Genomic DNA, 26,457 nt, shown 5'->3' with positions numbered 1-26,457 from the left:
ATGAACTGGATGGTGAGTGCCAAGAAGCGCGTGCTCCAGAGCAAGACAGGGAGGCGGAACCAGCGACAGCTTCAGGGTGCAAGCAGGCCGTGGATCACGGCAAGTGCTCTTAAAGAACCTCTCGCTCCTACCAGAGGTGTCAGTGTCGTTCACGACGACAAGGCGTCGTCGACAACGCAAGGGTCATTGGGAAACACAGTCGTGCGGCCAACCATTCCAACGTACTTTAAGCAGTTTGAGCGCAACACCACTGGAAAGGATGCAACAGGTCCACCTGAGGCAGTTGCAGCAGCTTCACACGGGGACGATCAGCGAGACAATGACCCACCTCGTTGCATTTTCACGCCTGACCAATTACGACTCTTCAAGTACGTTTCACAACATTACGTCTGTAGTAACCTTTCTATGTAGTGATGGGAAAGAAGTGAATGAAGAAGGTGCAGGAAAGACATACACGAAGGCATATTGACATGTCGTGTAGGGAAACACATTAAAAGTAGCTCTGAGCAGCATCTGAACCACTACAGATCCTCACCTGATGGTATTTCAACTGCAATACCTTTGTTCACAACTCCAGTAGATGTGGATCAGCTTCACTACGACGACCGAGTTGACCAAAAAAAGACAGCCAAGAAAGGCCCGTTCAATTTTTTCGACCACATCTATCCATGTCGAACTGTTGCCGGAAATGCAACCGCATTGAACGCAGCGGTTCTCAACGAACTGCCATCTCCCGAAATGAGTTCGGAGATGTCGGAGGCTTCTATTAAATCGTCTGTTTCCCTTCCTGACAGTCCTGCACGACACGGTGGTTCATCGATGGATTATACTCAATTAACCGCAGACGAACCACCGTTGCATACCGTCGCATCAAAAAGTCCAGCTCGAGTAGCCCTCTTTTTCTCGCCTCACGGTAAATGCATTGTGTACTCTTCGACATCTAATGCCAAATCAGATCGCCAAGTATCCCCATTATCGTCCGATGGGAGTATTGAGCACTTGGTGTCGAAGTCGAGATCGTCACCTCCGTGGAAAAGTACCCACAGGACCTTGAAGAGAGCACTCATGCCCTCAATGCAAAACTCGCCCAAGAAAGTGAAATACGCACAATGCTTACCCTTGAATGCATTTTACCCTCCATCCTTCAACGCACCACGAGTTTCTACCAGAGGTACATACTTCATGATGTTTTGAGGAACATTCATTGTACTATAACCATCTTGGGTAGGTGCTTGTGGTGTACCTGTTGATCCGCGTAATCACTATATACGATGACAACTCTAACGTAATTCATAAGTTGTAGCGATGAAGTCGCACAATGCACGGTCAGTCAGTTCGTCAAGCTCAAGCACAAACAGTTGCGAAAGTCTGGTGTCCAAGGCACACATCGAGATAACTAGAGATCAGCAATCCACGGCTCGGAAAATATTCGCCCCCAAGCGAGATGTGCTATCGCCACCACCAAGCGACCCCTTTTCTGGCCGAGGAACCAGCGTCTCCAACCATCCTGCGCTTGCCTTTGGCGCCGGTGGGTCGGACTGCAAATCCAGCTCAGGTATGCTGTCAGAACTGTCAGAGTTTAAGCACCACGTATCCAGCAAAACCAGGGTCCTTCAATTGGAAACGACAAACACCAGTCACAAGTACGCATTCGGGCCATTATGAATGGGTTTTTTTCGCATTGTAATGCCTGCGTCGTAGCAACTACTCCATCGGGAAGTCACTGCTCCATGCCCGTCGCCGACGTCCAGCCTCCACAACGAGAAATGACCTGGAGCTACGAATTGCCCCAATGTCAACAATTTTCTGCAGAGACTAGCACAAGCCATGTCAACATTGAACGATCATCCCAATGCCCAGGTACTGTATTGAATGTGCTAATGTTTTGAATAGATTAAGACCGCGTCGTAGTGACCCCGTCGAATCGAAGCCTCGGGACACGGCGTTCAACGCCTTCCATAAGCAGTAACCCACAAACTGCATCGAGCTATGACTTGCCACCACCCCATGGACCTGAGTTTGACGTGCCAAGATGCAACACACCGGCAAAAACTGAAATCGGCATCCGAATCACCAAAGCTGCGTACATGGTGACCCCAACCACTCCCAATCCCGATTTGTCGTCCGAAAATGGCCGTACACCCCATGAAGACTCAAAGCTGTGTCCGAGAAAGTTGTCGATTGGTGACACTGCGACCCAAACACCTCCCGCTGCAACGCACCGAGGGCAATCAAAGATCGACATGCTCCAGTCAGAAGGGTCTGAGCATTCATCCCACCTTTTCAACGCTAACAAGACCCCAAGCCCACTAATCCCCCAATCACGAATCCGCCTACTCAACACGGAACAAGACGTCTATGCGGACAGTGCTTACGGCGATATAACTGTGCAGCTGAAGGCAATGCCTCACTTTCTGCCAAGGCACTCTGATGCACCCAGTGGACATATCTTGGCCGCTTCTCCAGTGAACGTTGCTTTTAATGGAACTGAAAGATCACGACCAATCAACTCAAGTCAAGGCCATACCCAGAGCAACCAAGAAGCGCAACAAGGTGGGATTCCCACGAATTCACCAGAGGAACAAGAGACCGTGGCCCCTATTAGCCAAACACAGATCCTGACGCAAGCACTTCTTTCCCGCCACGACGAGTACCACAACAACATCCTATACAACCATCCCCATTTTCGACAAGGTTTGGCGTTTTTTTAGTTCCATATTTTGATCTTGAATTTTTACGTGAAGATATTCCTAATAAATCATACTTACCTCTAATTATATGATATTTTACACCTGGTAAATCTTGAACTCGACCACCGCGTATTAAAACAATTGAATGTTCTTGTAAATTATGGCCTATTCCTGGTATATAACAAATAACCGAATAATTATTTGTTAATTTTACTTTAGCTACTTTTCTTAAAGCTGAATTAGGTTTTTTAGGAGTTTTTAGTCACATGATACAATCTCGGTTGATTTTCACTCATAGACACAGTCGCACAGCTGAGTGTCCACCAAACGAAGGACAACATTGCTTCGGAAGTGGCCCACGATACTTGCAAACTAACCACATCACTCGAAATCACCTGCCAAGAACCAGGTCCAATGCCCAGTGCGCTTCTTCCAACGACGTGCATAACTGTGACTTCGCCAGTTTATGAAAAGTCTGGTGGATGTTCCACCGTGGCAGCAGTGCTGGCAAATGCGGGATCGACCCTGACTCCAAGTACTCACCCGAATTCCGCTGCCGACGGTGCCGCGGCCACAAGCCTCGACGTCACTAAACCGTTTCGTTCGCAGTTCTTGCATGGTACGTTGCGGCGACGCTTATGCTACGCCCTGAACGTTTTGTATATTGTAGGCCCATGGAAGATGCAAAACAGAACACGTCGCATCCTGGATATGGCGTTCTCATCGTTGGTGGTAGCTCGAAAATCGTTTGTCGACCATGCCGATAAACCCGACGACAACTACGAGTCTCTCTCCACCATATTGTGGACGATGGTGCAATGCCACGAATTGGGCTAAGCGTCACCAACGGCAACGAATGTTCCAAACTACGATTGACTAACCTCGCATTACATTTTCAATGTGTCGTTCTCGTTGGAAGGTCCTGCATTGCTGTAGCCAATGTCCACATGCAGTATGCCTGCGCTTTCTGCTGTGCATGGAATCGTTGAAACCCAGGCTCAACACGTAAACCACACGACTGCATTCACCGTCAACATGGCCAAGTCTCCGAGTTACTGCGACGCTAACGTTAGCAAACATTGCTCTAAAGAAATGGCAATCGTTTGAATATGGACAAGCCCTCTTTGGTACAGAAGTGCGCCGACCATGTCAAACGTCCCTTGTCCATAGCAACGTATAAAGGTATGAAGAAGTACGTACAAACACTATGTATGATATCATACTCTCCATTTTTGATTACTGGAATATCTGCTTCATTTTCGCCTGCGCCGTGCTGTATTTGGGTCCGACCCAATACAATTGACGACAGCTTTGGCACTCGTAGAACTCTTGGACTGTGTCAGTTACTTTCTGCGGCGGCACGTCCGCCCTCTCGACCACTTGCGCCACATCCACGATGTTGAACCCCTTTTGATTGCACTTGGCGCATCTAGAAGTAGTATATTACATCTCTCTCAGGTACGTACTATAGTCATGATGTAGTCGTCGTTTTTTGTGTATTCTTACCGGGACATGAATTCCGACTCGTGGTACTCGATTCCAAAATGCTTTTTGATCTGCAACATTACATATCCTCAAAATCATATACCTTAAGTACAATTGCATACATCGTACGACATATACTGTACCTACCTCTTGGAATTGCGCCTCGACGTGGTCACTCGCGACCACGTAACACGCAAACGCCGCGCGTTGCTGTGCAAGTTTCCGGTCCCGAGTCAACACGATGCGACCGTCCCCTGTCGCGAGCGCCAGCATGTCGTGTTTGTTTGCATTCACGGAGATATCCCAATGCAAAATGTCCACGCCCGTCATCCGCAGCCACTTGGCCACTCGGCCGAGCATGGAATCGGCTAGAAACTTGGGCGACGACGATTCGATTGGTCCGGTTTTTGTGTCGGAAGCACTACTATTAATAGTCAGCACTGCCACTTGGGCGTGCGGCGCCAGCCTCAACAGCGTCGACAGAGAGCATTTCAAGACCGTGTTCGGGCCTCCACCGCCCAATACCAACGGTACACCATGGGGCAGTTGTCTAGAGGCTTGTTTGATAAGACTCACATGTGCATAGAACGATAACTATAACTACAGTCCGTACGAGTCGACCCAAATGCACGTGTCGGGGGCCTTGTGCGCGATGGGGGGGACTGTGCCTGGGGCATACCCAAACACTTGAACGCATTCTTGCGGCGTTGCAAACCGAACCTTGCGCCTCGACACACCAGCAGCTTTGGCCACACAAGCCAAGTCTAGTCGATGGCCCTGATGCAGCACGGCGACATGGGGGGCGGCTACATCATGAGGATATGTTGATGAGAAGGGTGATTATTGCAAGCCGACAGGAGGAAGGATGTCGTACAGTTGACCATCAAGCACAAGCTGTTGCCCACGACTTGAAGTTCACTCTCGGTAGCAGCAGCAGCATTGTCATCAAATTCGTCGGCACTCGACACTACTTGGACGTCCACTGCATTTGGATGGGCTTGAAGAAATGCCACCACGGGGTTCACATGATCCTCGTCCTATCGCGGGTATATATATATATATATATATATATTTAATTATTGCAACAGCCAGCTTTCGACAGGTATTGTATTATATACAGGATATATATATGCTTACCGATGGATGCGAGTTCATTACTCGTTGCAGACGAAGTTGCCGGTACTGTCGAGCGTATTGAATTGCATCCTTGTCGTCGATGATGTCGAGGGATAGCGACGTCAAGCGTTGCATGAACGAAGACTCCATGTTCACGAGCAACTGTGCCATTTGCACGAGGCAATATGCATCCAATGCTGCATACCTAGCCATGTTCATGTCAGGCAAGTAATTTATAAGCTACAGTCGATCGCACTGGAGCTGAAGGGGATGCAATGGTCGGAGTTCCCATTTCGATAACTGGTGTCTCTAATATTTGTGTGAGAACGTGTGATAAGTATTTTTAATATTTTTTGAGAATTGTTGTACCTTGTCCAGCGGTTTTCCCAGTAGAAATCTTGTTGCATCGGCCAAGCTCTTTCCAGAATACGTCGGAGCTACGTGGCGCAAAACAGTGTCTACCTAGGCAATACTACCTTGAGACAGTGTGATTCGAATATTATTCATAAATGGCAGGGCATGATATATTGAATATATATATAAATTTTGATGGATGTGATACTTCGACGTGGCCATGCACGGCTTGAAAGCACGGGAGTTTATCTGGAAACGACTGGTGCAGCACTACATATATACACCGTCAACTTTATATTATGAGCAATTTAGTACCTTTTAAATCCGTGGCAAAGCCAAACCCAATCTTGACGTACGATGGGTTCGTGAACAGCCGGTGTAAACACTCAAAACACATTGTAGATGCCTACAAGTATACACGAGTATATGTAGCGTTGTGATCTTTGCTATCGATTGCTTTGGCTTTTGTATATAAGGTCTAGTATACCTCCAAAGCAATGACGTCAACGATGAACACTTTGGAGCCGACAGCGATCTGCAATATACTCGCCATGGCCATCTCGGTTTTATCAAACACTGCCTTCCACTCGACGTCCACGCCGACCCAGCAACGCACGTCACGGCTCAAGACTTCTATAAATCATAACACAACAAGTAAGCGAATATGTATGATATATAACATTGTCGAGTATTTCCGTCCAATTTCCCATTTCTTGATGGTTCGTTTCACCGGGCCGAGACATCTGATTGGCTAATATCCGAGATTGGATTGTAGCCAATCAGGGGCAATGAATCATTCGGATTGACCAATCCGAGAGATTGGTTTGGTCGGCTTGATGAACGAGGTCTGGAAACATGCATACACCAAATCGCCCATACTTTATATTTTCGATACAAAACTTACCCTTGAAATACATTTCCATTGTGTGCACGGTCGAGTCCGTGTCGCAAAAGACGATTTCAATCGACTTGGGCAGGTTCAAGTAGATGGAGCGTGGCTTCTAATGAGCGTGTATTCCTTTAGCATATTCAAACCAACTCGATATTTCTACAGCAAGTTTACCACTGTACGGTCAAGTCGTGGGCCGACATCAGTTAAGTCAAACCTGCGTCAAGTTAACCACGTACGTGTGAAGTATATCATCCTAGAAACCTGTCGCGAAGGTCGTTTGCGAGCTCGTACTCGCCAGCCGCGGCCATTTTATGATATAAATCAACCTACGTTGCAAACATGACAACACATCCAACATATTTTTAAAAGATTATTTGCACACACCTGAAGCACCGTGTTGTTGCCGACAAAGTTGGTCGCGATGGCCCACTTGCGCTGGCCACACAATTTGTCCAACGCTTCCCTTTGAAAGACACTGTCTAACAGCAGCCTCGTGGTTGATATCGTTTCATTCATCGAAAATATGACTACCAATGTTTGGAAACTCGTCTTGGAGATTGTATTGATGCACATATCGATGTGCCTAGCGAATAATATTTCTCTGTAAATATTAACATGGAAGGAGTAGTTGATCCTGTACAGGATGGAATGTACCCGCTTGAGCTCTTGTTGCTGGGTAGATAACGTCACCAACGACATAGTCAAGTGCCGAAACGTAGGGCCATCCAATGCGGGATGGATGATCTTTAATAGTTGCTCTGCCATGGGCCAAGACTTCGTAGCCACGAACGCCTCGAGCATGTCCATATGAGGCCACGGCATCCAAGTGAAGTGCTCGACGCATTTCAACACGGACACATAGGCGCCTGCAACCACAAGCTTCTTGGCGTACACCATGACCACCGCCAGCCCAATGTGATCGATTTGAAACAGGGCTAGCGTCTTCACGACCACCTTGGGGCTCTACATATTCACTACTTAGTTGGGATAGGACATAAGAGGGTTGATACCACGCCACTATCGGTGGACAACGCTGCCTCGACCACGACTGCAACTTCCGCTCGAATTGCGGGAGGCAGCACCGTGGACGCCCAGTCGGTAGGCAAGACGCCCGAGCTAGTGAGATCGCTCAACGCCATCAAGACCAAGTACGCGAGGGGTGTCGTCGCATCCGACCACACGCAAAGCAACGTCGCTGTCAACGTTGCAGCGCATCGAGGAACGTCTGTCGAAGCGCGTACCATGCAAACCAGGTCGCGCTTACACCTTGCAAAGTCACGGCATTGGGCAAACGTGTCTCGAAGCACTGATGTACACGCCATGGCATCGCCAGCCATCAGGAGAGCATGAAACCCTGAAACCCCCAACACGTCCACGCCGTTCATCATCGTGCGTGTCCAAGATGATGATGGTTCGAATCGTTGCCGATCCGATGGATGGCTTTCATTGGATAAATCAATTTGTGATTTTAGCCAATCCACAATGGACTTAATACTGACAGTTACAGTACAGTACATGTGTAACGGCGCGCACAACAGTGGCGCTTCGGCGGGGGTGCGACCTGACTCGAGCCTTTCCCGTGCATCCCAAGCAATGCAAGATGCTCAAACCCACTGACTTGTTCAACCTCGCTGCGGGCGACTTCACGCCTTGGCGACTTGGTAGGCGTCGCCTGTCCCTGCAACTCATTCCATCGGCATACTCCTGCATATAAGCATGTAGAAACCTGTCGTTGATGCCGCTGGCTCCTCGTGGGGACGCCACTACCTCGTAGGACCACTCATGAACCAAGGATGCATGATTCGCCAGTTACTGAAAGTTCTGTTGCGTGCAGGGATCAGCCATTGTTGACTTCGCCACATGATACTCCAGTCCCGCATCTCCTGCCACAGGAGCCATTGTCGTCACACCACCAAACGATGCAGCTCACACAACTCTTCCAGTACGCCGTCCACTCTATACTTAGGTGGATATGACCACAAATCGACGCTGGAAATCATATCCAGTCAACGCCCTTGGCAATACATTTAACCACGTGCCATTGCAAGGCGGCAGCATCCACGTTGTGCCTCTGCTTCGCTCCTTGTCTCGGACACTAACGACCTAAGTTAGACGACCTACCTAACTTTAGTCGAGTAGAGAAGGCGCACGACGTTAGCTATGGCGTCATGACGCCCCAGTCAACTAGATCACGCTACACTGCTCGGCATCTTGTCCATATTGGCTAGAAAACTATATTCACTCAACTACAGTAAGTACAGCATCTTTCATCATGTCGATACGATCGTACGATGTCGTAAACTCGGGCAAGTGTAACGTACGACTTTGCAAGATGTGGGACACTGTGCGATATGTGCGACACTGTACTACAGATCCAAACAATTTCTCACTACTATACATTATTGGAATCCCTCGTACAAGTCGAGAGGTCAGAGCGCAGGCGCCGACTCCCGAGGTTGCACATGCAGCCAAATGCCATGTTCTGGCTTTTGAACCAGACCGGCCACGACGGGACGCACGGGTGGCGCGTCCGTCGGCAATGAAAAGCGGCACCGACGCAGCACCACGGCCAGCACAATCACCGCCTCCATCATGGCGAAGCGCATGCCCACGCAATTCCGCGGCCCCGCTGAGAACGCCATCATCCGAAACGCCTTGTCTTTACCATGTATCTCATCCAAGTGTCGTTCTGGGCGAAATGCGGTGGCGTCGGCGCCCCAATTCTCCTCGTACCGATGGATCCAATAGATGGGCAACATCACGTTCGTGCCTATAACGTTATATAACGTTATACAACAAACGTCTCCACATGCAATCGAATAAGTGTCCCATATGTATATTGTATATACTTCCAAAAATAAAATGCGTGTGATTTTGACCAATCAAATGTTGAATCACGCTGGAGTTCTGATTGGTTGAAAAGACTTGGTTTTCTGTAAGAGCCAATCAAATCCACACACAATTGGGATTGTAGCCAATAGCGTTGATTCAACAGAGACTGGAAATACGAACGATATACAGTTACCTTTGGGGACGTGGTGCCCGCCCACGTGCAAGTCAGCTTCGAGCGACCGCATGGTGACGAGGACGGGGGGGAAGAGGCGCACACTTTCGGTGACCACGGCCGCGCAAAACGTCAAGCGACTGACAGTGTCACAGGTGGGAGCGGTATCTGCCCCGAGCACGGCTTCAATCTCCGCCACGACTTTGTCCTGCACCTGTGGGTGTGCTGCGAGTAGGTGCAGGGTGTACGCCAGTGCAATGCTGGTTGTGTCATACCCCGCAAAGAGAAACGTGAGCAAGTTGTCGGCAAAGCTCTGGGGGGTGACACCTCCCGATGCATCTTCATTGTGGGCAGCCGCTGCTGCTGCGTCCACCATGTACTGGAGCAAGTCGTGATGGGTTTTTTTGCCTTGGGAATCATCATTCGCAGGCGGATTATGCAACCGAGATGCCACGAGGTCGTCGATCGTGCGACGTAAGATGGCCGTCTGCTGGCGGTGCATCCGGTTAGCGGCGGTGGGCAGCCAGTAAAACATGCTGGACGGATGCAGCGGTTCGTCGATGGCCCGTCGATTCATGTCATCCAAGAGGAATGTGAACGCCTCCACGACGGGGTGATTCGTGGTGTGTTGAATAGCACCAAAGGACGCGCCAAATGCAGTGGCACCTAGAAACAGTATCGCAGAGATACAAGGCATTGTTTGTGGATTGGAATGCGATACGGGATTGCAGTTGGTACCAATGATATCGAGTGTCGCAAGCTTGAGCATGGGAAACACGTCAAATTTGGAACTGGCCTGCGTCGCGAGTAAGTGGCTGGCAAACTCGTGGGCGATGGAACCCATGGCTGGCGCCATGGACGCCAGATTCTGCCACCCGAATGCTCTCGAAATCAACTTGCGATGGAGTTTCCATTCGTGGCCCATCACTTGGACCAGCGACTTGGTCCCTAGGCCCAACGACATGTATTTGGCACGTCGGTTGACAAGGGAGGGGTCGCGTACCCACGATCGCGTCCACGTACTCGTCGAAGAGCGGCACCCGTTGGCGAAAGTTGGACGCGAGCACAACCGTTCGGATGTGCTCGGCTTTGAGCACGGAAATGCACCGAGCCCCCAAGACGTAGAACTGGCACATGCCGTTGTCGTCGGCCTCGTCGAACGTGATGCGCCCCAATCCCTCGACCGAGTTGAAGAGCTCCCCAGCGCCGAAAAATATGCGGTGCAAGTGGACAGACATCTTCAACGACGGAATGAACGGCTTCACCTGCAACAACCGTCGCAGGAGGAAGACCGCCGTGGCGACGCCCACGGCTGCGATGGCAGCAACTTGAGGACTGGACATCGCGAATTGAATACTGAACACTTGACAGGTCAAGTTAATGGGTGTGATTGCGGGCATAGCTGTGGACGCGCCATGGCCGTCATACAAAACAGGATTGCGGCAACGTTCCGAGTTCTTGTTGTGCCCACAATCAAGTTTATCCGGTGTATCCGGATGTGTACACTACCGTAGTAAATTGTCATATGCATTGTGAATTCGCTACAAACTCCAAAATTCGCACGATTTGTCTAATCAATATTAAATCACTGTGGAGTTCTGATTGGTTGAATATATTCTGTAAGAGCCAATCAAATCCACTCAAAATTGGATTAGCCAATAGCGTCGATTCGTGATTCGATTCGATTCGATGGGGTCTGGAAATATCTGCATCGAATCCACAATATTATAAACAATACTTCTAGGTATGATACTAGGTATGATATTTACTGTGATTAATAATTGATGCCATTTCGAGAGGCAATTAGGGAGATTTCGCACTTCAATCCGTGTTCGCGTCAGTGAGAAAAATGACGACCACGGACATGGATTAACTGTAAATAGGGAGATTTCGGAGATGAGTATTTTGCAATAATGTTGTCTGTGGAAGAACTTGTCAAGGCTTACAGGCGTTCTCGTTTCGCGAGGCCTGCCCGTCATCGCAGACTTCTGCTCGCACTCATACCGGTCGGTCGAGACCATACAAATACACATAATCCTTCTGGCACTTTTCGTGGTTGTCGAGTATCAGGTGGAACCTGTGCGATGTCTTCTTGCCGTCAACTTCGAGTACCTGGCAAGAGAAGCCAGGAACTTTAACTCCCCTAAGGACCAAAAGCAAATTATACGCGAGCACACATCCCAAGACTTCATGACTGGTAGATGTTGGAGGAATGTTCGCTCGTGGTTGGCCTGTATCAACAGCGCCAAGTCATCTTCGCTTGTCCACCGAATTGAACCCCTCCTACTTACTTGTTCGGATAACCACTACTTGAAGTACTAGCTAGTCTTTCTTATGATTACCGTGGATTCCGTGATTGGTGCTCTTTTCACGGATTCCGCTTTAAAGTTTCATGAATTTCCGTGATTGTACTAACATGTAAATACTGAGGGTAATTATTACTGAAACGGACACGGATTACTTTGCGAAATCTCCCTATTATTTACTTTGGAGTAATTGTTTTTCGTGATTGCCAGCAATGAAATAACGATACTAGTACTGTCACAATCCAGCAATTAAATATTTCACTTTTATTTGGATACTAGTAGCTCGTAACACTCTAGTGAACATAAGTTTTCCAACTTGCTGCCAATCACGAAAAACAATTACTCCTATTATAGTAAATAATTGCCTCTCGAAATGGCAGCAATTATTAATCACAGTAAATATCGTATTGTTTACACGGCTGTCAATTGGTATATATATATATATATGTTCCCCATCCCCTGGCCTTCAATACTGTAGTACCAGTAGGTACTACTACGAGTATGTAGCTTGGCGATGGCGAACTAGTTACCATCTTAGTAATAAATACCGTCTCATATCTTCTTTTTCGTCGATATATATCCTTCATATATTATTCCTTGTCGATTCAAAATATTATCATCAACCTATACAATACACGTTTACATCCCCGCGAGCGCGCCCACGACGTCCGTCTCCAGCGGCATAAACACTTCACATTTCTTGCTCGCGTTCGCAATCGCCGCCAGGGTCTCCATGTACCGCACCGCAATCATGTACTGCGTCGCATCGACCGCAATGTCCTTGAGTGATTCCTTGACCAGCGTCAGCGCATCTCCTTCGGCGCGCGCGATGAGAAGCCGCGCTTCCGCCGCCGCCTTGGCGCGGATGATCATGCACTGCTGCTCGCCGGTGGCGAGCGCAATCTTGGCTTGGGACTCGCCCTCGGCCTCGGTTTTGACTTTTTCACGGTACCCTTCGGCGGTGACGATGGCGGCGCGACGCACGCGTTCGGCAGAAAGCTGCTGGTGCATGGCTTCTTGCACCGACCGATTCGGCGAGATCTCTAGCAACTCGACTGCAAAACAACACATAAGACGTTGCAAGATGGACATGTGTGTTATGGATACATACCGCGGTGGATGCGGATGCCCCAGTTGAAGCAAATGTGCGCGATCTTGAGTAAGATGCCACGGTTGATCTCTTCGCGGGACGCGAGCGTGTCGTCCAGCCCCATGTCCCCGATGATCGAGCGGAGCGTCGTGTGCACAAGCTTCTTCATCGCCTGGCTCAGGTCGTATACTTCGTAGCACACCTTCATGGGGTCGCAAAACTCGTAGATGACCATCGGGCGCACCGAGATCTCGACGTTGTCGCGGGTGATGATGGTTTGGACCTTGAAGTCCATGATCGTTTGCCGCGCGTCGATGCGGTAGAAGCTCTTGTCGACCAAGGCGTCGGTTTCGTGTGGCATTTGAATCTGTACAGGCGGCAGGCGGGCCCCATGAAGGTGAAGACGACGAAGCTACGACGAGGACGGCGTACATACCTTGAGGCGGCGCCATGTGATCGTCTTGACGTTGTCTAGGAACGGAATCAAAAAGTGCAATCCCGGGCCAAGCTACACACATTGGTGAGAACGAGATGGCCGCGGTGGTGGGGACGCGTTGGTACCTTGGCATGGAACCGACCCCATCGTTCGACAATCACAGCTTCCTTGTGATGGACAATGATGACGTTTCCGATCAGCAGGATGACGAAGCGCAGCAGCGGCAGGCCCAGCAGAACTCCCAGCACAATCGCCAAGATCCCGTCGTTGTCCATCGTCGATGCCAGGAAGATAATGCGTGTCTTGGTCGCACTCGGCTGCTCCCTGGCTCCTGGAAGAAATGGAAAGACCGGATATTATCCGGATATTTCCAGAGTGCATGTCTATTAACTGTTGAATTTTGGTGCTGACCATTTCCTGTGCAATTTTATACTACGAAGTTCGGTTTCTTTGTCAATAAAAACACGTTTTAGTTCGGCTAAACTTAAAACGTAGGGATTAGTCGACACATCCTCTACTGCCGACAACATTTATCTACGGCGATGATTTCGGGTCTTTCGAACATGCGCACGCCAGTGCAGGACGTGCCATAGGGTCTTTGTACCAACATTTATACCACGTAACTACACAATAGCTCGATTTCCGTCGCCAGCTCTCCGAATAGGCATGATTTGATTTGACACCAGCGTGAAAAAACGCGTAGATCACTACGTTTAAACAACGAAACCTCCAACAATACGTACAAAATCACCGTGAAAACTAATACTTCTCTCGATCTTGTTGACTACGCAGTGATCAGGTGGTGTGACCATTCCTACATCCATTAATGGCGGCGCGTTTCTCCTTGATGGGCGAGCGGCGGGAGCGCCGCGGCAACTCCGTGGACACTGCCGTCGAAGAATTGAACCGTCAACTGGTAACCGAACCTCATGTCGAGCCCATTCATGTCTTCTATGGCCCGCGCTCCGATACAGACACCGCCGAGGACAAACCCGTGCTGCACACGGAGCGCAAAATCCACAAGACGCGGGTGACGGTGTGGATGGAATCAGAGCCAAAAGAAGAGAATCACTCGGTAGAGGCCTCGGGCGCGTCGGCGCCGTTCGCGCGTCGGGGCTCGTTCAACTCTCGGGTGCAAGCCGCGGGCAAGTACTGGGGCGCCAAGGTACTCCAGGCCGTGGGGAAGGGCAAGGAACATGACCTGCCCGTCCACCCCGACTCGTTCTGCGATGGCTGCGGCATGGATCCCATCATCGGGTCCATGTTCACGTGCTCCAGTTGCGCCAACTACCACCTGTGCTCGATGTGCTACCGCAACGGCATCCACGGGTTTGAAACGTCCAAGCTGTTGCAAAAGGTCAAGAGTGACTACCAGGTTGAGAACACGGTCGAGCAGTGCAAGCACCGCGTGCCGGAGGAGGTCTTCTCGGATCTATTGCACCACGTATGCCATGGCCAAGTCGATAAGTTCAAGTTCCTGGCCAACTGGATTTGCGGCGTCGTCAACGGACACTCCCTCGCGCAGCTGGCCGTGCGCGGCATCGAGATCCCGCACCTGCATCCGTCCACCCGCGCCCGGTTCGTGTCGCTCCTCATGCCCGCGCTTACGGAACGCCAAGACATGGAAGTGTCGATGGAGTGGTTTGTTCCGGTAAAAACACATTCACTCTCCCCATCGACTTTGATTTTTTCAAGGTTTTATGTGTGTTTTTTATAGTTTTTTATTGTTTCTTCGAAAAAATATCTAATTTGTTCATTCCATTCGTACTGAATTTTGTGTGTAAACAAACATTCACACGAATAATACTATCTGATTCGATGTTGAACGGTTGAAGCGAGAATTTGATTGGCCGCTTGAATAGTGTTGTGGGGTTTGATTGGTCAATCGATTGTCCACCGATGTGGTGCTGGTCATATTGGGCTTTTCACTCAAATTTGGATATTTGCGCTGATTGATTCCCCAAATCGGTCGGGTTTTTGTACTGGATGATGGTGTTGTCCTTTTACCCAAAACTTGGTTGACTTTTGTGCTGATTCGCCAAATCTACCGATTCATATTTTGTTCTGACTTTTGTATGTACAAATCGTCCAGTAGCACATTAATTTCAGTCACACACTAATTCGGTGTTGAATTGGTCGAAGAGTGAATTTGATTGGCCACTTGATTCGAGTTCTGGCTTTTGATTGGTCGGTCGATTGTCTGTCGATTTGGTTGGGCTCATTGAGCACCCATATCTACAAAGGCGAATCGATTTGACAATATCCAATGTCACCTCTAACAGTATATCATGTGGATCGTAGCCGACGGAACCAGATCGCCAAACGCTTCGCATTTGGGTGTGCACGGACAAAGAGACCAAGTCGCCATTCGCCCCCAAGAAACCGCCGGGGGCCCCCGCGAGTCCGAGTGTGGTCCTCACGCCGACCACGGCGGCGGCTACGCGGCTCGCGCCGGAGCACCCGACGGACATGGGTGGCATGCTGTCTCCGCCGCTGATGTCTCCTGCAAACCCCGACTTGTCCCCCGTCAAAGCCAAACAAACTCCAGCCTTGACGACCTCTGTGCAGGTCGAACTCAGTCCTAGCCCCAGTCGGCTGTCGACAGTGTCGAATGTTTCGTCTACCCCCAACAGCCCTGGCCAGTCGAATAAGTCGGAGCTCCGCCACTCGGAAAGCATGGACGGGCCGTGTACGCCGCGGTTTTCCCAACACAATGATGTGGTGACGACATATGAAGATGTGGACGTCGAGCTAGACGAGACGAGTTTGCAGCCGTTGTCACCTCTGGTTGTGACGACAAAGGTAATGACTATGGAAGACAATGAGATTCACACACCACACCCGGTGGGCAGCGCTCACCATAGCTTTTAATGTTGATCAATGCACACCCTGACCTGGTATATACGAATAGAGTTATACTAGTTTAACAGCAAAACTATAGACAACTTGGTTATGTTAGAGGACGGTACAGAGTGAGCAAAGTTGTTCCTGCTTGTGCCCGACTATACCGTATACCTACCACCGACCTTATGGGTGATTATGATCACTTTGCGGACACCGTTCGGACAATTTCAGTCGGACATACTTGGCATTTGTATTGGACTTAAGCGGAACATATTTTGTCCGAATGAAAGTGTCCGAACGGAATATGCTCGGACATACTTGGGTATTGTATACACCCGCATAAGAACGATCAGCTTTTCAGTAGCGAGCGACGACAGAGCATCCGCCCACAAAATTGCGCGCACCGCAGCGTAGCGGAGGTCGTGTGTATAATTTGTGCAGGCGGTGCCTTGGCGAGGAGTGAGCCCCAATCGTGCACTTCACCGAATGTCCAATCGATTCCTCTTGTCGGGAAAAGCGGCAGGTAGGCCGCAGGCCGTGCCGCTACCCAGACAAGGCCTGTGGTACAACTATTCGCATTTAATGCGTAAATTCGGTTAAGTGCGTGTCCGAAGCACATATAAATATTTGTCCGAGTCGTTATGGTATGGACCTGTACATACCCCCGAAAATGTCCGAAAAATCTGATCGAAATAGATAGTACTACTAGCTAGTACTACGTAGTACTATTACGTACTACTACAGTACTAGTGTGCTTTGCAACTCAATGGGCAAAATCGACTCCAAATGTGCCGATTTACACGGACATTGCAACATACATAAAGCGGGGTCATGCAGCCGATTAGTGGGTTTTCGGCCGAAATGAATTGGTGCCCCCAGATTTATCACTTTCGTCCCCGACTTGCCGTTTCAAACTGCAATTCTGGGCTATGGCTTGGTATTCTGTTTACTGTTAGGGGAAGTTCCAAGTACTTTTCAGAAATAGCATGGGCCAATCAAAATCGATTTACCTCTTTCTTTTTTTCACTATTTAGAAAAAAGACGTCAAGGACCTCGTTTTTTACTTTTGGTATAGGAGAATCAATTAAAGAACCGCCTGAGCCAATCAAATCACGTTATGTCAAATTTCTGCCAATCCAAACGTTTGGCCCCTCCGCATTAGGCAAACCACATATATATTAATTGTTGTATAGTTTAGTGTGTACAAGATTAAATTGGATCAAATGGAATCGAATGCAATAACTCGCAAATCCAAATTTGGGTGAAATGCATAATAAAAAAGTAGGAAAAGAACCTCCTGAGCCAATCAAATCACGTCATGTCGAATTTCTGCCAATCTAAACGTTTGACTCAGCGGAATCCCTCCACATTGGGCAAAACCACATATATACATGTACTAGTAGTACTGTACTGTACGTGTACAGTCTGTAATCGTTGTGTGTACAAGCTTACAGTTAAATAGGATCAAATAGATTCGAAAAAGCTATTTGGCGAAATAACTCGCAAGACCAAATTTGGGTGAAATGCACAATACGTATTATTAATAATAACGTTAGTACAACTCAATATAAAAGGTGGCCGACTACTTTTATTCTCATGGGTTCGGATTGGCCATTTCTATTTTCTTCGACTTGTTTGATTGGCTAGAATGATAATTTTTGACCAATACAAAGCGATTTGGGTACAGCATCCACAAGGAATGACATGTACGCTGGTGGACACAAAAGTTGGACACAACTCGTCGTCATTCGCTGTCGGTGACGAACTCTGTGCGAGAAATAGGTGTGAACCCATGGAGAAACTCCGTGTACCGCGCGGCGAGCCAGTCTGTGGATGCGTCCAGGGCAGCGGCGAACTTGCTTAGCAACGCCTGGTTGTGGGTACACGGGTCCACGTACGCGCGAAGGAGGGGCCCTTTGCCCACAGCCAGCAGCTGGGCGTAGACGTCTCCGACACGGTAGTACCGGATCACGCGCTGCCGATCGAGGACAATCGACGAGGACGCGAGCTTGTAGAACGTAGTCGTGTCCTGGGGAAGGTATATGGCGGGTACGAGGGTCGCATAGAGTCTGTCGATGCCAAACTCGCCGTGATTGGGTACGAAGTTGATGATGTCGTCAGACGCGAGCGGGACCTACGAGGATATGAGAGTGACGGAGGTGGTGTGGTGGAGGTTGAAGTGTACGGTGAAGGTTTCGAGGAAGAGCTTCATGAGGGCCGTGGGCGATGTCTTCTTGAGCTTTGTGGAGACCGTGGGAATACCCGTGCGTTTTGTGCGAGACGTGGACGGTGGTTGGGCGGCGGGATCGTCCGACTCGCCACGGGACGTGATAAGAGGTGTGGACGACGAAGTATACGATGGAGGACAAGATGCTGTATGTGCAACGTGGTTGGCGGTGTGGAGGATGTGGTTGTCGTCGGGGATTGCGCCAAAGCGAACGACGACGTACTCTGCAGGCGGCAAGCAAGCGGCAATTGGCACCAGCTCTCCATGCACGTCCTTGAGAAGAATGGACGACGTCGATGGCAGGCCGAGCTGGATGCATGCTGCCTTCTCGACCATGGCGTCGGATGTCCCATCGTACCACACTACCCGCGTCCTCGTCTGGTTGTAGACCACCGTGATCGATCGCTTCATGGGAACGCAAGGAAACTCGCAAACATGATGGGAGGGTTCTTTTAATCCAAAATAGATAAAGAACTATCCACACGATAATTCTTAAAATCTGATGTTGGTCTTTTTACAGAATGTAGGTCAATTTTCTGTAAATCAAAGAGAAAAAGATTGTGTGCACTTTTTTTAGATTGCAACATGACGACGGAAGCAACGACGCTCTACGAGAATGGAAAGGTGTGGCAGTGGATGCCACGCACGGGACGACCTAGCGAGCCGCGCGACTTTGCCGGCTACGCATCCTGGTTCACCACGTCGGGCGAGACGATCTCTGCTGTTGGTCACGGCGCCGTGCCGCAGGACGTCCGAGCGCTCGCGGCGACGGTCGTGGACTTACAAGGTCACGCAGTCCTGCCCGGTCTGCAGGATTCGCACATCCACCTGTATCACATGGGAGAAGTCGCGCATTATGTTGATCTTCGAGGCACGTCGTCGTTTGACGACTTGTCGGCGCGCGTGATGGCGCATGCCGCAAAGTTCCCCCTCGCGGACTGGTTAGTCGGATTCGGGTGGGAGCAGGACAAGCTCTCGAGTTGCGCTCGGTACGTCGTCATGTTCCCCCTTCCTCAACCTTGCTAGTGTTGACGAGTAGCATGCAGGTACCCATCCCGCGCCGATCTGGACGCCATTCCAGTGTCTCGACCAATCTACCTGTGGCGAACATGCTTCCATATTGCCGTCGTCAACTCGAAAGCATTGGCGGTTGCTGGCTTGGACATCTCTCCTCACCCTGCATGGACTCAACCGGTCGCGGGCGGCGTCGTGGACGTTGATGGAGACGGCGTCCCTACTGGCATCCTTCGCGAATCCGTAACCCCCGTCCATCTTCCACTTGCATGAAACTCAACGAATATATTATCTCCTTGTATAATAAATAGGCAGTAAACCTCGTGCAAAAGTACATTGTCGAAACGTCGGACGGTACCATATATATATATATATATATATATATATATATATATATATATATATAGGAGCAATTTCTCGCTCCTTTTCTATCATAATCAACGTTGCTTGTTAGCCATTCGAACGCAGTACCTTCAAATCGGCCTGCAAACGTGCTTGGAATTTGGCCTCACAGGTATACCAAGTACACGTTTCTTTGTATACTATAGGGTGGTCGTGTATCTAAACCCACATATTCATAATGCAAATATAGATTACTAGTATAGATTATACAAATATTCCCTGTTATACATATAAACCCTATTCAAACAATATATACGTATATCACCTAAATATTCAAACGACTTTTACGCCCCATAAATATCATCCAAAATGTCCCAGTACTGTGTCTAAACCCTACAATGTGCATATATATATATATATATATATACAATACCATAATTGTAGTACATAGAATTTAATACTAGTAACATGATAGTATTGTATAATAGAAATATTCCCTGTAATGGTGCTGCACCCCATGTGCACAAATTACAATATATATATATATATATCATCCAAAACGTCCCTGTATGTCTTGTATCACAACCGTATGCACAATATATATATATATTTCGAATACCATATATTCCCTGTAGCCGTGCACACAAACGACGCGCACTGTTTACCGCTGTACCGTGCCCTTCAAGCGTCAGGCCAGTTGCCATTGCGAGTGTATTTGACCCCCGACCAGCATGAAGTGGACCCACGTCGCAGCCGCCGCGACGTGCTGGGGCCGCCTTTCCAGGACAACTTGCTCACCGTCGACCGCGTCAAGTTGTTTGGCGACGGCAGTCTTGGGGCTGTACGTGTGAATAATATATATATATATATATATATATCACGTTTTCATGATATATCATTTTTGATTGGATGGATAGGAGACGGCGGCGTTACGGCAACCATATCGTGACTCGACCAACAAGGGAGTGTTGGTACACTCGGACGCTGACTTAGCCGATCGAATTCAAATCGCGACCGACGCCGGCTACCGCGTCGAGATTCACGCGATTGGTATTGACTTTTGTATTGATTCTTTGCCAAATGTATGATTGTTTGTCCTGACTGTTGTATGTCAAAATGGTATAAATATATGTATTCTTTATCTATTATTTTTTACCTTTATGGTCCAGTGTCACACTAATTTCAATCACACACTAATTCAATGTTGAATTGGTCGAAATCGACTTTGATTGGCCACTTGATGTTCGTGTGGTGGGTTTTGATTGGTCGTATATATATATATATATATATATATATATATATATATATATATATATATATATATATATATATATATATATCGATTGTCGTCTGTCGATTTGGTTCTTCTGCTCATTCGATTGAGCACCCAAACTCACTCCAATTTCAAATAATCGACTTGACATTATAAATACAAATAATATATGTCTTTTGTGTTAGCTACGTAGCCTCTACAACTTTTGATCCGAACTAAGTCGTAAGCAACTAAGTGTGGTGGATGATGGGGTGGGTAGGCGACGGGGCCGCCGCCCAAGTGCTGGCAGCGATGGCAACGGTGGAGGGCGGCATCGATAGGCCCCTTCTGACGCACTGCCAGATCCTCGGGCCCGATTTACTAGAGAAAATGGCGGCGCTAAACGTCGTGGCCAACATCCAGCCGTCGTTTGTCGTTACGGACGCCGCGTTTGCCGCCAAGCGATTGCCGCCGGCGTTGCTGCCGTACTCGTACTGCTGGTACATCCATCCTCTGTGACAAGCATGATAGTAGCTACTAATTGCTAGACTAGCTCTATATTGTCCATTTTTACCCAAAATGTGTAGACTGTTATGCGGATTCTCTTGCCAAATCTATCGACCGATTGTTTGTACTGAATTTTGTATGGAAAAAAGTGTCGTGTGGTGAATTGGTATCACATTGATTTGATTCTGATGCTTGTTGATAGTTTCCTGCAATCTGATTGGCTAAATATGATTTTCTTCTGTCCATTTCTTTGGTTGTGTCAATTTATTCTCCATGTCGCTCGAAAATACAAGAAACACAACAATACTTGTGGTGAAAACCTTGGGTCGGTCTACCATTGGTTGAAATTTAGATTATGAAGCAATTTCATTGGCTAGTCGATTGTCTGCGTTTGGGCTGCCGCTATTCGATTGGACTACCCACTCCAACTTATAAATCGTTGCAAGATAGCAGTTGTCCCATGGAACTATTTATATTCAATATTTGTATATGGTATACATTGTGTGGTATAAATTCGTGTTTTGCGTCGATTTCTCAAATAAAGTGCCAAATTTGGGTGAAAAGGACAATATGTATCGTAGACTTTTCGATGTGCGAGATAGATTGTGGGTATATACGATAGAATAGGGCTGGTTGATTTGTGTGACTTATTGAAATGTAGGCAAAAGATGACTCGAGCGGGCGTCGTGTGTGCAGGGGGGAGTGACGCCCCCATAGAAACGAGCAATCCATTCCAAGGCATGTATGATGCCATGCATCGCCGCGCGCCGCTGGACGACCCCCGCGAGTGCTTTGCGTTTCCTCATGCTCTGCAGCTGTACACACTCAACGGTATGATCGTCGTGGTTGGTCCTGATATATTTTGGATATAATACAATTTTGGTGCTGATACAGGATCTTATCAATCTATCGTTGCCTTTAGTAACTTTATCGCTTCGTTTTGGCTGGAGAGAGAAAGGTGTGCTGGGATGACTGAAATCACACTAATATACTGTATTATTAGTCATTTCATGCAGCAATCTCCGTGTCGCTCCAGAGGAGACTAAGCACTACCATAATATATATCCCCGATTGATATTAATTTCAATACATTAATACTAGTATACTATCGTCGACTTGAACCCTACAGAATATAGAATGGATTGACTTGTTTGTGTGATTACTATAACATCCAAAATGTTTGATCAATACAATACTATATGCCCCGATTAATTTCAATATTTTAATGTACTAGTCGACTACGGAATATCGGATGGCTTGACTTTTTGAGTAATATTTTCATATTTTCATATTTTTTCTAAACGGTGGTTCGAAGGGGCGTATGCGGCAAAAGAAGAAGCGCGACTGGGGGAAGTCGCGCCCGGCTTCCAAGCCGACTTTGTCGTGGTTAAGTACGATCTCGTAGAGAGCGACGCGAGCAAGTTGCTGGCAAACGACCTCCTCCAGCGTGTATTTGTGCAAGGCATCGAGCGATACAATGCCTCCACAAGGCCCCCCGTCTCGTCCCCCCTGGCTATCCAGGCCAGTGGCCTCCCCGGCAAAAACGGCCAAATTCGCATTTGCCGGTGCTGCCGCGTGTAAAATGAATAGAATGATCATGGAGCAAACATGGGCTTCATATACTTGGTGGATACTAGTAGTAGTACATAGCTCATTGGACTTTTATAGTCATTTACTGCTATAAGTCTTTATTTCGTGGAATAATCAATCTCACACGTGTACTAAACACTAGTTACTGTACTTGCATCAAGAAGCTTGAGACATACGAGTAGAGTCCAAACTGTACAGACTGGTTGCATGTGCTCGGCTGGTGATTTGTACTTCAATGTAGGATTTACTACCTTTTGGGTAGTGTAGTTAGTACGTACTAGTACATACTAGTAGTTAGATTACTGCTGGAAGGGCGAGGTCGTGGTGTGGTTATCCGCGTAGTTTTCAACGAAACGTGACCAAACACAAAGTCCAAATGCATGATCCATGTGCCAAATAGTACTACTATTATAGTTACCGGTACTCACTACCTCAAAGTATATACACTACAGTATGCAGTACATACAGTACTAGGGTTAGCGTTAGTGTATGCTTCAAATCCCACCCTATTTCCGCAGAAACGAAACCAAGTCGACAGTATTACATCAACCATGTAGTATTGTCCTTTTAACCAATATGTGGACTTTTGTGCTGATTCTTTGCCAAATCTATCGATCGATTCTTTGTACTGCCTGAGATCGTTCAGTATCACACTAATTTCAATCACACACTAGTTCGAAGTTAAATTCTTCAAAGAGTGGATTTGATTGGCTAGTTGATTCATGTTTTGTGTTTTGATTGGTCGATCGATTCTCTGCCGATTTGGTGCTGTGCGTATTCGATTGAGGGAGCTCCCCACTCCAATTTCGAATCGAATAAACAATAGACACATAGTATCTATCTACTGCATCTCTACAATATCGAATAGTACTACTCGAGATGGTTGTGGCTTACTTAGCATTGCGGGCGGGGGGGGACGTACTCCTCAAACGTGATGGGTTGGGTGGGGTCGCATGCGTCGGCGCCCTTGGTGGGGGTGCAGTCGATTTGGGTGCCCGGGACCGCGCCCTCGGTTTGAAAGTCCTGGGCTTTGCTCCAGCACGTTCGGATGGCCAGGAACCGGTTGGTCTTTTCCTTGTCGTACTTGGAGCACAGCACCGCGACCTTGCGCTTGTACAAGCCCCCGATTTGGTCCAAAGTGGCGGTGGCCTTGTCGGTGGCCCACTTGGCGATCTGGTCCGACGGCACTTTGACTCGGGCGGTCACATCGAGCGTCGACTCAAAGTAGTCCTTGGCGGCGCGGTCCCAGTCATCATCGTACGCGCGGTAGCAGATGCCATGCTTCTGAAACTCGTGGTTGTATGCATGGCAGAGCCCTTCGGCTGACGTGTTCACGGCAGGGTCAACCCAGAGCTTGTCCATGTCGGCAAACAACTGGGGGTACTTGGTTGCAAACGTGTCGGCGTCGAACGGTTGGTTGGTTGTGGTGTCGGATACGTTGCAGCAGCCGGGGAATCCCCCGTTGTAGTTGGGCCACAACCCGTGGACGTACAGAGCACTGGGAGTGCGGCTCACTTCGCACTGGATGCCCAGTGGGTACGGGTTGACGTTTTGGTGCGTGATGGTGGAGTCGTTGCCGTTGAGCAGGTCGCGGCAGTACTGGGGGGCAAATATCTGGTCGAAAAGGAGGTAGTCGTAGTCGCCTGGGCGTTGCTTCTTACTCATGCATGCCGTATCCGACGTGTTGAAACACCTGGGGGCGGCCTTGGAGTGCTTGCAAATGTCGACGCATTCCTTCTTGGCAGGCAAAACCCACCCGCCGAGGTAGTCGATGGCGGTGACGGACGCCAGCGCGGCGGCCGCGATGATGACGAGGCTACTCTTGAGGGCCATCTCGACGCTAGTGCTGCTGCTGTTGTGCAGGGCAAGTTGGAGAATGCAACGGCAACACAAAGAGAAGGCGGCGACGCATGATGGGGGGTTTTGCTCAGACGTGAGTAATACGTCGAGAGTCTCAAGGTAATTTGGTCGCTGCTCTATGGGACCTATAGTACGTGGTACATATACTGTACTTGTGTGGCTCTGGTCAAGCCATGATCGATGCAACTTTTAGTACTGTCAGCCGTCGCGTGAGTACATACATGTAGTTGCGCCTGTAGGTACTGTACACCAATGGCCGTAGAAACGAACGGTACCACGGGTACAGTTGGGGACCGGCGGCTTGTATGCAATGGATGTCATATCCAACAGTCAATCATATGGCAGGCCCGAACTGTACTCGGAGAATATGGCAATTGAGTGTCAGGGAACGCTGTAAAAAGGGCTTGGAATAGGCGTGTACATGTGCACTGCTCTGGAAGGGGACAGTCTGGGGCATTTTGCACATCTGCTTGCCACGGGATGACACGTCACGGACGACTTTGCAGGGCATCAATAATACTGCCACTTCGACTGGTTGATGTCAACATCCAAGTGGGTTCGATTACTCACGCCTACTTTTGCCAAGTGATGACTTATACCGGAGTTATTAAATAATAACCTTACAGTACCTTATGTATGGACATGCACAACCAAGAGGGGACGACGGCCAAGTTGTGGACATTCCACGACGACATGAGACACCGTTTCGCCAGCTTGTGCTTGAATTTGATAAGCTTAGCGTCGTGTGGATGGACTGGGAATGGTATAACGTTATCGCATGCCCCTTGCGCACACATACCGGTATCAGGTGGAGATTTTTGCGGAGAGATAGTTCTCACCCACGACGCTGCATATATCATCCAGCACCAAATTGTCACAGGGGGAAAACTAAACTTTTAACCAATAGATGCACTCCATTTCTGAGGGATTGCGTACTATTGGCTGTATTATTATTATGTGCACATCCTATTGGCTGTATTTTTATTCGACCCAAAATGTCTATTTTTAGTACCATACAAATCCTAGATGTTACGATTCCGAGAAATAGCGTTTCACAGACGATTTCTGCAAAGCAATATTAAAATTCACAACTCTCAGAGTTGTATGTTAATTTGTGCAATTCGTCGCTCAAAAAACAGATCTTGAATTATATTTTCCAGACATGTTATCTATGTTTCTCAATTCTTCTTACTTATTGTATGAGATGGAATTGAAAATTTGCGTCAAAAAGTGTCCGAGAATTCGATGCGTTACCTACTTACTACTCTGGTCCGGTATATTTGTCCGCTTGTTTTGACTTCATTTAAGTATACCGAGCATGTCCAAAACATCTTATCTTTTGTATCGAACTCGAAAATATCATAACAACCAACATAAATTTAATGAATTTTTATTATACTTCGAGGTCCACTTACTGGTGGGAATTCACCAGTTCCTCCAGTTGAGAC

The 26,457-nt window shown here is 48.3% G+C and overlaps 8 protein-coding genes across 13 annotated transcripts; 3 read left to right on the top strand and 5 right to left on the bottom strand.

Annotated features, from left to right (window-relative positions):
- Positions 1 to 3,576, top strand: H257_12907 (hypothetical protein; the record flags this gene model as incomplete). Its single annotated transcript, XM_009840287.1, has 6 exons — positions 1 to 368; positions 1,401 to 1,555; positions 1,702 to 1,860; positions 1,912 to 2,136; positions 2,989 to 3,309; positions 3,361 to 3,576. 6 exons carry the CDS (start codon positions 1 to 3, stop codon positions 3,525 to 3,527), a joined length of 1,395 nt encoding a protein of 464 aa, XP_009838589.1. The 3' UTR covers positions 3,528 to 3,576.
- A 350-nt stretch (positions 3,577 to 3,926) lies between these two features.
- On the bottom strand, positions 3,927 to 7,922 carry H257_12906 (hypothetical protein; the record flags this gene model as incomplete). The annotated part of the gene is made up of 18 exons (XM_009840286.1): positions 3,927 to 4,119; positions 4,197 to 4,246; positions 4,323 to 4,725; positions 4,789 to 4,981; positions 5,050 to 5,212; positions 5,313 to 5,496; positions 5,548 to 5,600; positions 5,661 to 5,753; positions 5,854 to 5,915; positions 5,961 to 6,051; positions 6,133 to 6,278; positions 6,550 to 6,646; positions 6,709 to 6,751; positions 6,799 to 6,863; positions 6,922 to 7,016; positions 7,069 to 7,120; positions 7,192 to 7,500; positions 7,548 to 7,922. The coding sequence occupies 18 exons, from the start codon at positions 7,920 to 7,922 to the stop codon at positions 3,927 to 3,929; spliced, it is 2,667 nt and encodes an 888-aa protein (XP_009838588.1).
- Positions 7,923 to 8,892: 970 nt separating this feature from the next.
- On the bottom strand, positions 8,893 to 11,047 carry H257_12905 (hypothetical protein). Of its 4 annotated transcripts, XM_009840283.1 has the most exons (4): positions 10,545 to 10,993; positions 10,280 to 10,489; positions 9,563 to 10,207; positions 8,893 to 9,307 (listed from the first exon to the last, which is right to left on the bottom strand). In XM_009840283.1, the coding sequence occupies exons 1-4, from the start codon at positions 10,939 to 10,941 to the stop codon at positions 8,967 to 8,969; spliced, it is 1,593 nt and encodes a 530-aa protein (XP_009838585.1). In that variant the 5' UTR covers positions 10,942 to 10,993; the 3' UTR covers positions 8,893 to 8,966. The 4 variants fall into 4 exon arrangements, with proteins under 4 accessions (XP_009838585.1, XP_009838584.1, XP_009838587.1 ...); XM_009840282.1 differs by having other exon boundaries at positions 9,563 to 10,489; positions 10,545 to 11,047; XM_009840285.1 differs by having other exon boundaries at positions 10,280 to 10,993.
- Positions 11,048 to 12,398: 1,351 nt separating this feature from the next.
- On the bottom strand, positions 12,399 to 13,715 carry H257_12904. Of its 2 annotated transcripts, XM_009840280.1 has the most exons (4): positions 13,499 to 13,715; positions 13,374 to 13,445; positions 12,959 to 13,304; positions 12,399 to 12,902 (listed from the first exon to the last, which is right to left on the bottom strand). In XM_009840280.1, the coding sequence occupies exons 1-4, from the start codon at positions 13,646 to 13,648 to the stop codon at positions 12,487 to 12,489; spliced, it is 984 nt and encodes a 327-aa protein (XP_009838582.1). In that variant the 5' UTR covers positions 13,649 to 13,715; the 3' UTR covers positions 12,399 to 12,486. The 2 variants fall into 2 exon arrangements, with proteins under 2 accessions (XP_009838582.1, XP_009838583.1); XM_009840281.1 differs by having other exon boundaries at positions 12,959 to 13,445.
- A 428-nt stretch (positions 13,716 to 14,143) lies between these two features.
- H257_12903 (hypothetical protein) lies at positions 14,144 to 16,319 on the top strand. Its single transcript, XM_009840279.1, has 2 exons — positions 14,144 to 15,024; positions 15,675 to 16,319. The coding sequence occupies exons 1-2, from the start codon at positions 14,200 to 14,202 to the stop codon at positions 16,242 to 16,244; spliced, it is 1,395 nt and encodes a 464-aa protein (XP_009838581.1). The 5' UTR covers positions 14,144 to 14,199; the 3' UTR covers positions 16,245 to 16,319.
- A 1,411-nt stretch (positions 16,320 to 17,730) lies between these two features.
- H257_12902 (hypothetical protein) lies at positions 17,731 to 18,879 on the bottom strand. The gene is made up of 2 exons (XM_009840278.1): positions 18,403 to 18,879; positions 17,731 to 18,351 (listed from the first exon to the last, which is right to left on the bottom strand). The coding sequence occupies exons 1-2, from the start codon at positions 18,853 to 18,855 to the stop codon at positions 17,962 to 17,964; spliced, it is 843 nt and encodes a 280-aa protein (XP_009838580.1). The 5' UTR covers positions 18,856 to 18,879; the 3' UTR covers positions 17,731 to 17,961.
- A 142-nt stretch (positions 18,880 to 19,021) lies between these two features.
- On the top strand, positions 19,022 to 23,190 carry H257_12901. Of its 2 annotated transcripts, XM_009840276.1 has the most exons (9): positions 19,022 to 19,433; positions 19,491 to 19,701; positions 19,770 to 19,812; positions 19,913 to 19,972; positions 20,436 to 20,641; positions 20,718 to 20,850; positions 21,333 to 21,552; positions 22,221 to 22,390; positions 22,875 to 23,190. In XM_009840276.1, exons 1-9 carry the CDS (start codon positions 19,030 to 19,032, stop codon positions 23,138 to 23,140), a joined length of 1,713 nt encoding a protein of 570 aa, XP_009838578.1. In that variant the 5' UTR covers positions 19,022 to 19,029; the 3' UTR covers positions 23,141 to 23,190. The 2 variants fall into 2 exon arrangements, with proteins under 2 accessions (XP_009838578.1, XP_009838579.1); XM_009840277.1 differs by having other exon boundaries at positions 22,221 to 23,190.
- An 853-nt stretch (positions 23,191 to 24,043) lies between these two features.
- H257_12900 (hypothetical protein) lies at positions 24,044 to 24,982 on the bottom strand (the record flags this gene model as incomplete). Its single annotated transcript, XM_009840275.1, has 1 exon — positions 24,044 to 24,982. The coding sequence occupies one exon, from the start codon at positions 24,980 to 24,982 to the stop codon at positions 24,044 to 24,046; it is 939 nt and encodes a 312-aa protein (XP_009838577.1).
- Between the last annotated feature and the right edge of the window lie 1,475 nt (positions 24,983 to 26,457).

This window comes from Aphanomyces astaci, assembly GCF_000520075.1.
Source record: "Aphanomyces astaci strain APO3 unplaced genomic scaffold supercont1.43, whole genome shotgun sequence".
Lineage (NCBI taxonomy): Eukaryota > Oomycota > Saprolegniomycetes > Saprolegniales > Verrucalvaceae > Aphanomyces > Aphanomyces astaci.
The sequence above is the reverse complement of the archived record's forward strand: the minus strand, read 5'-3'. Positions and strand labels throughout refer to the sequence as shown.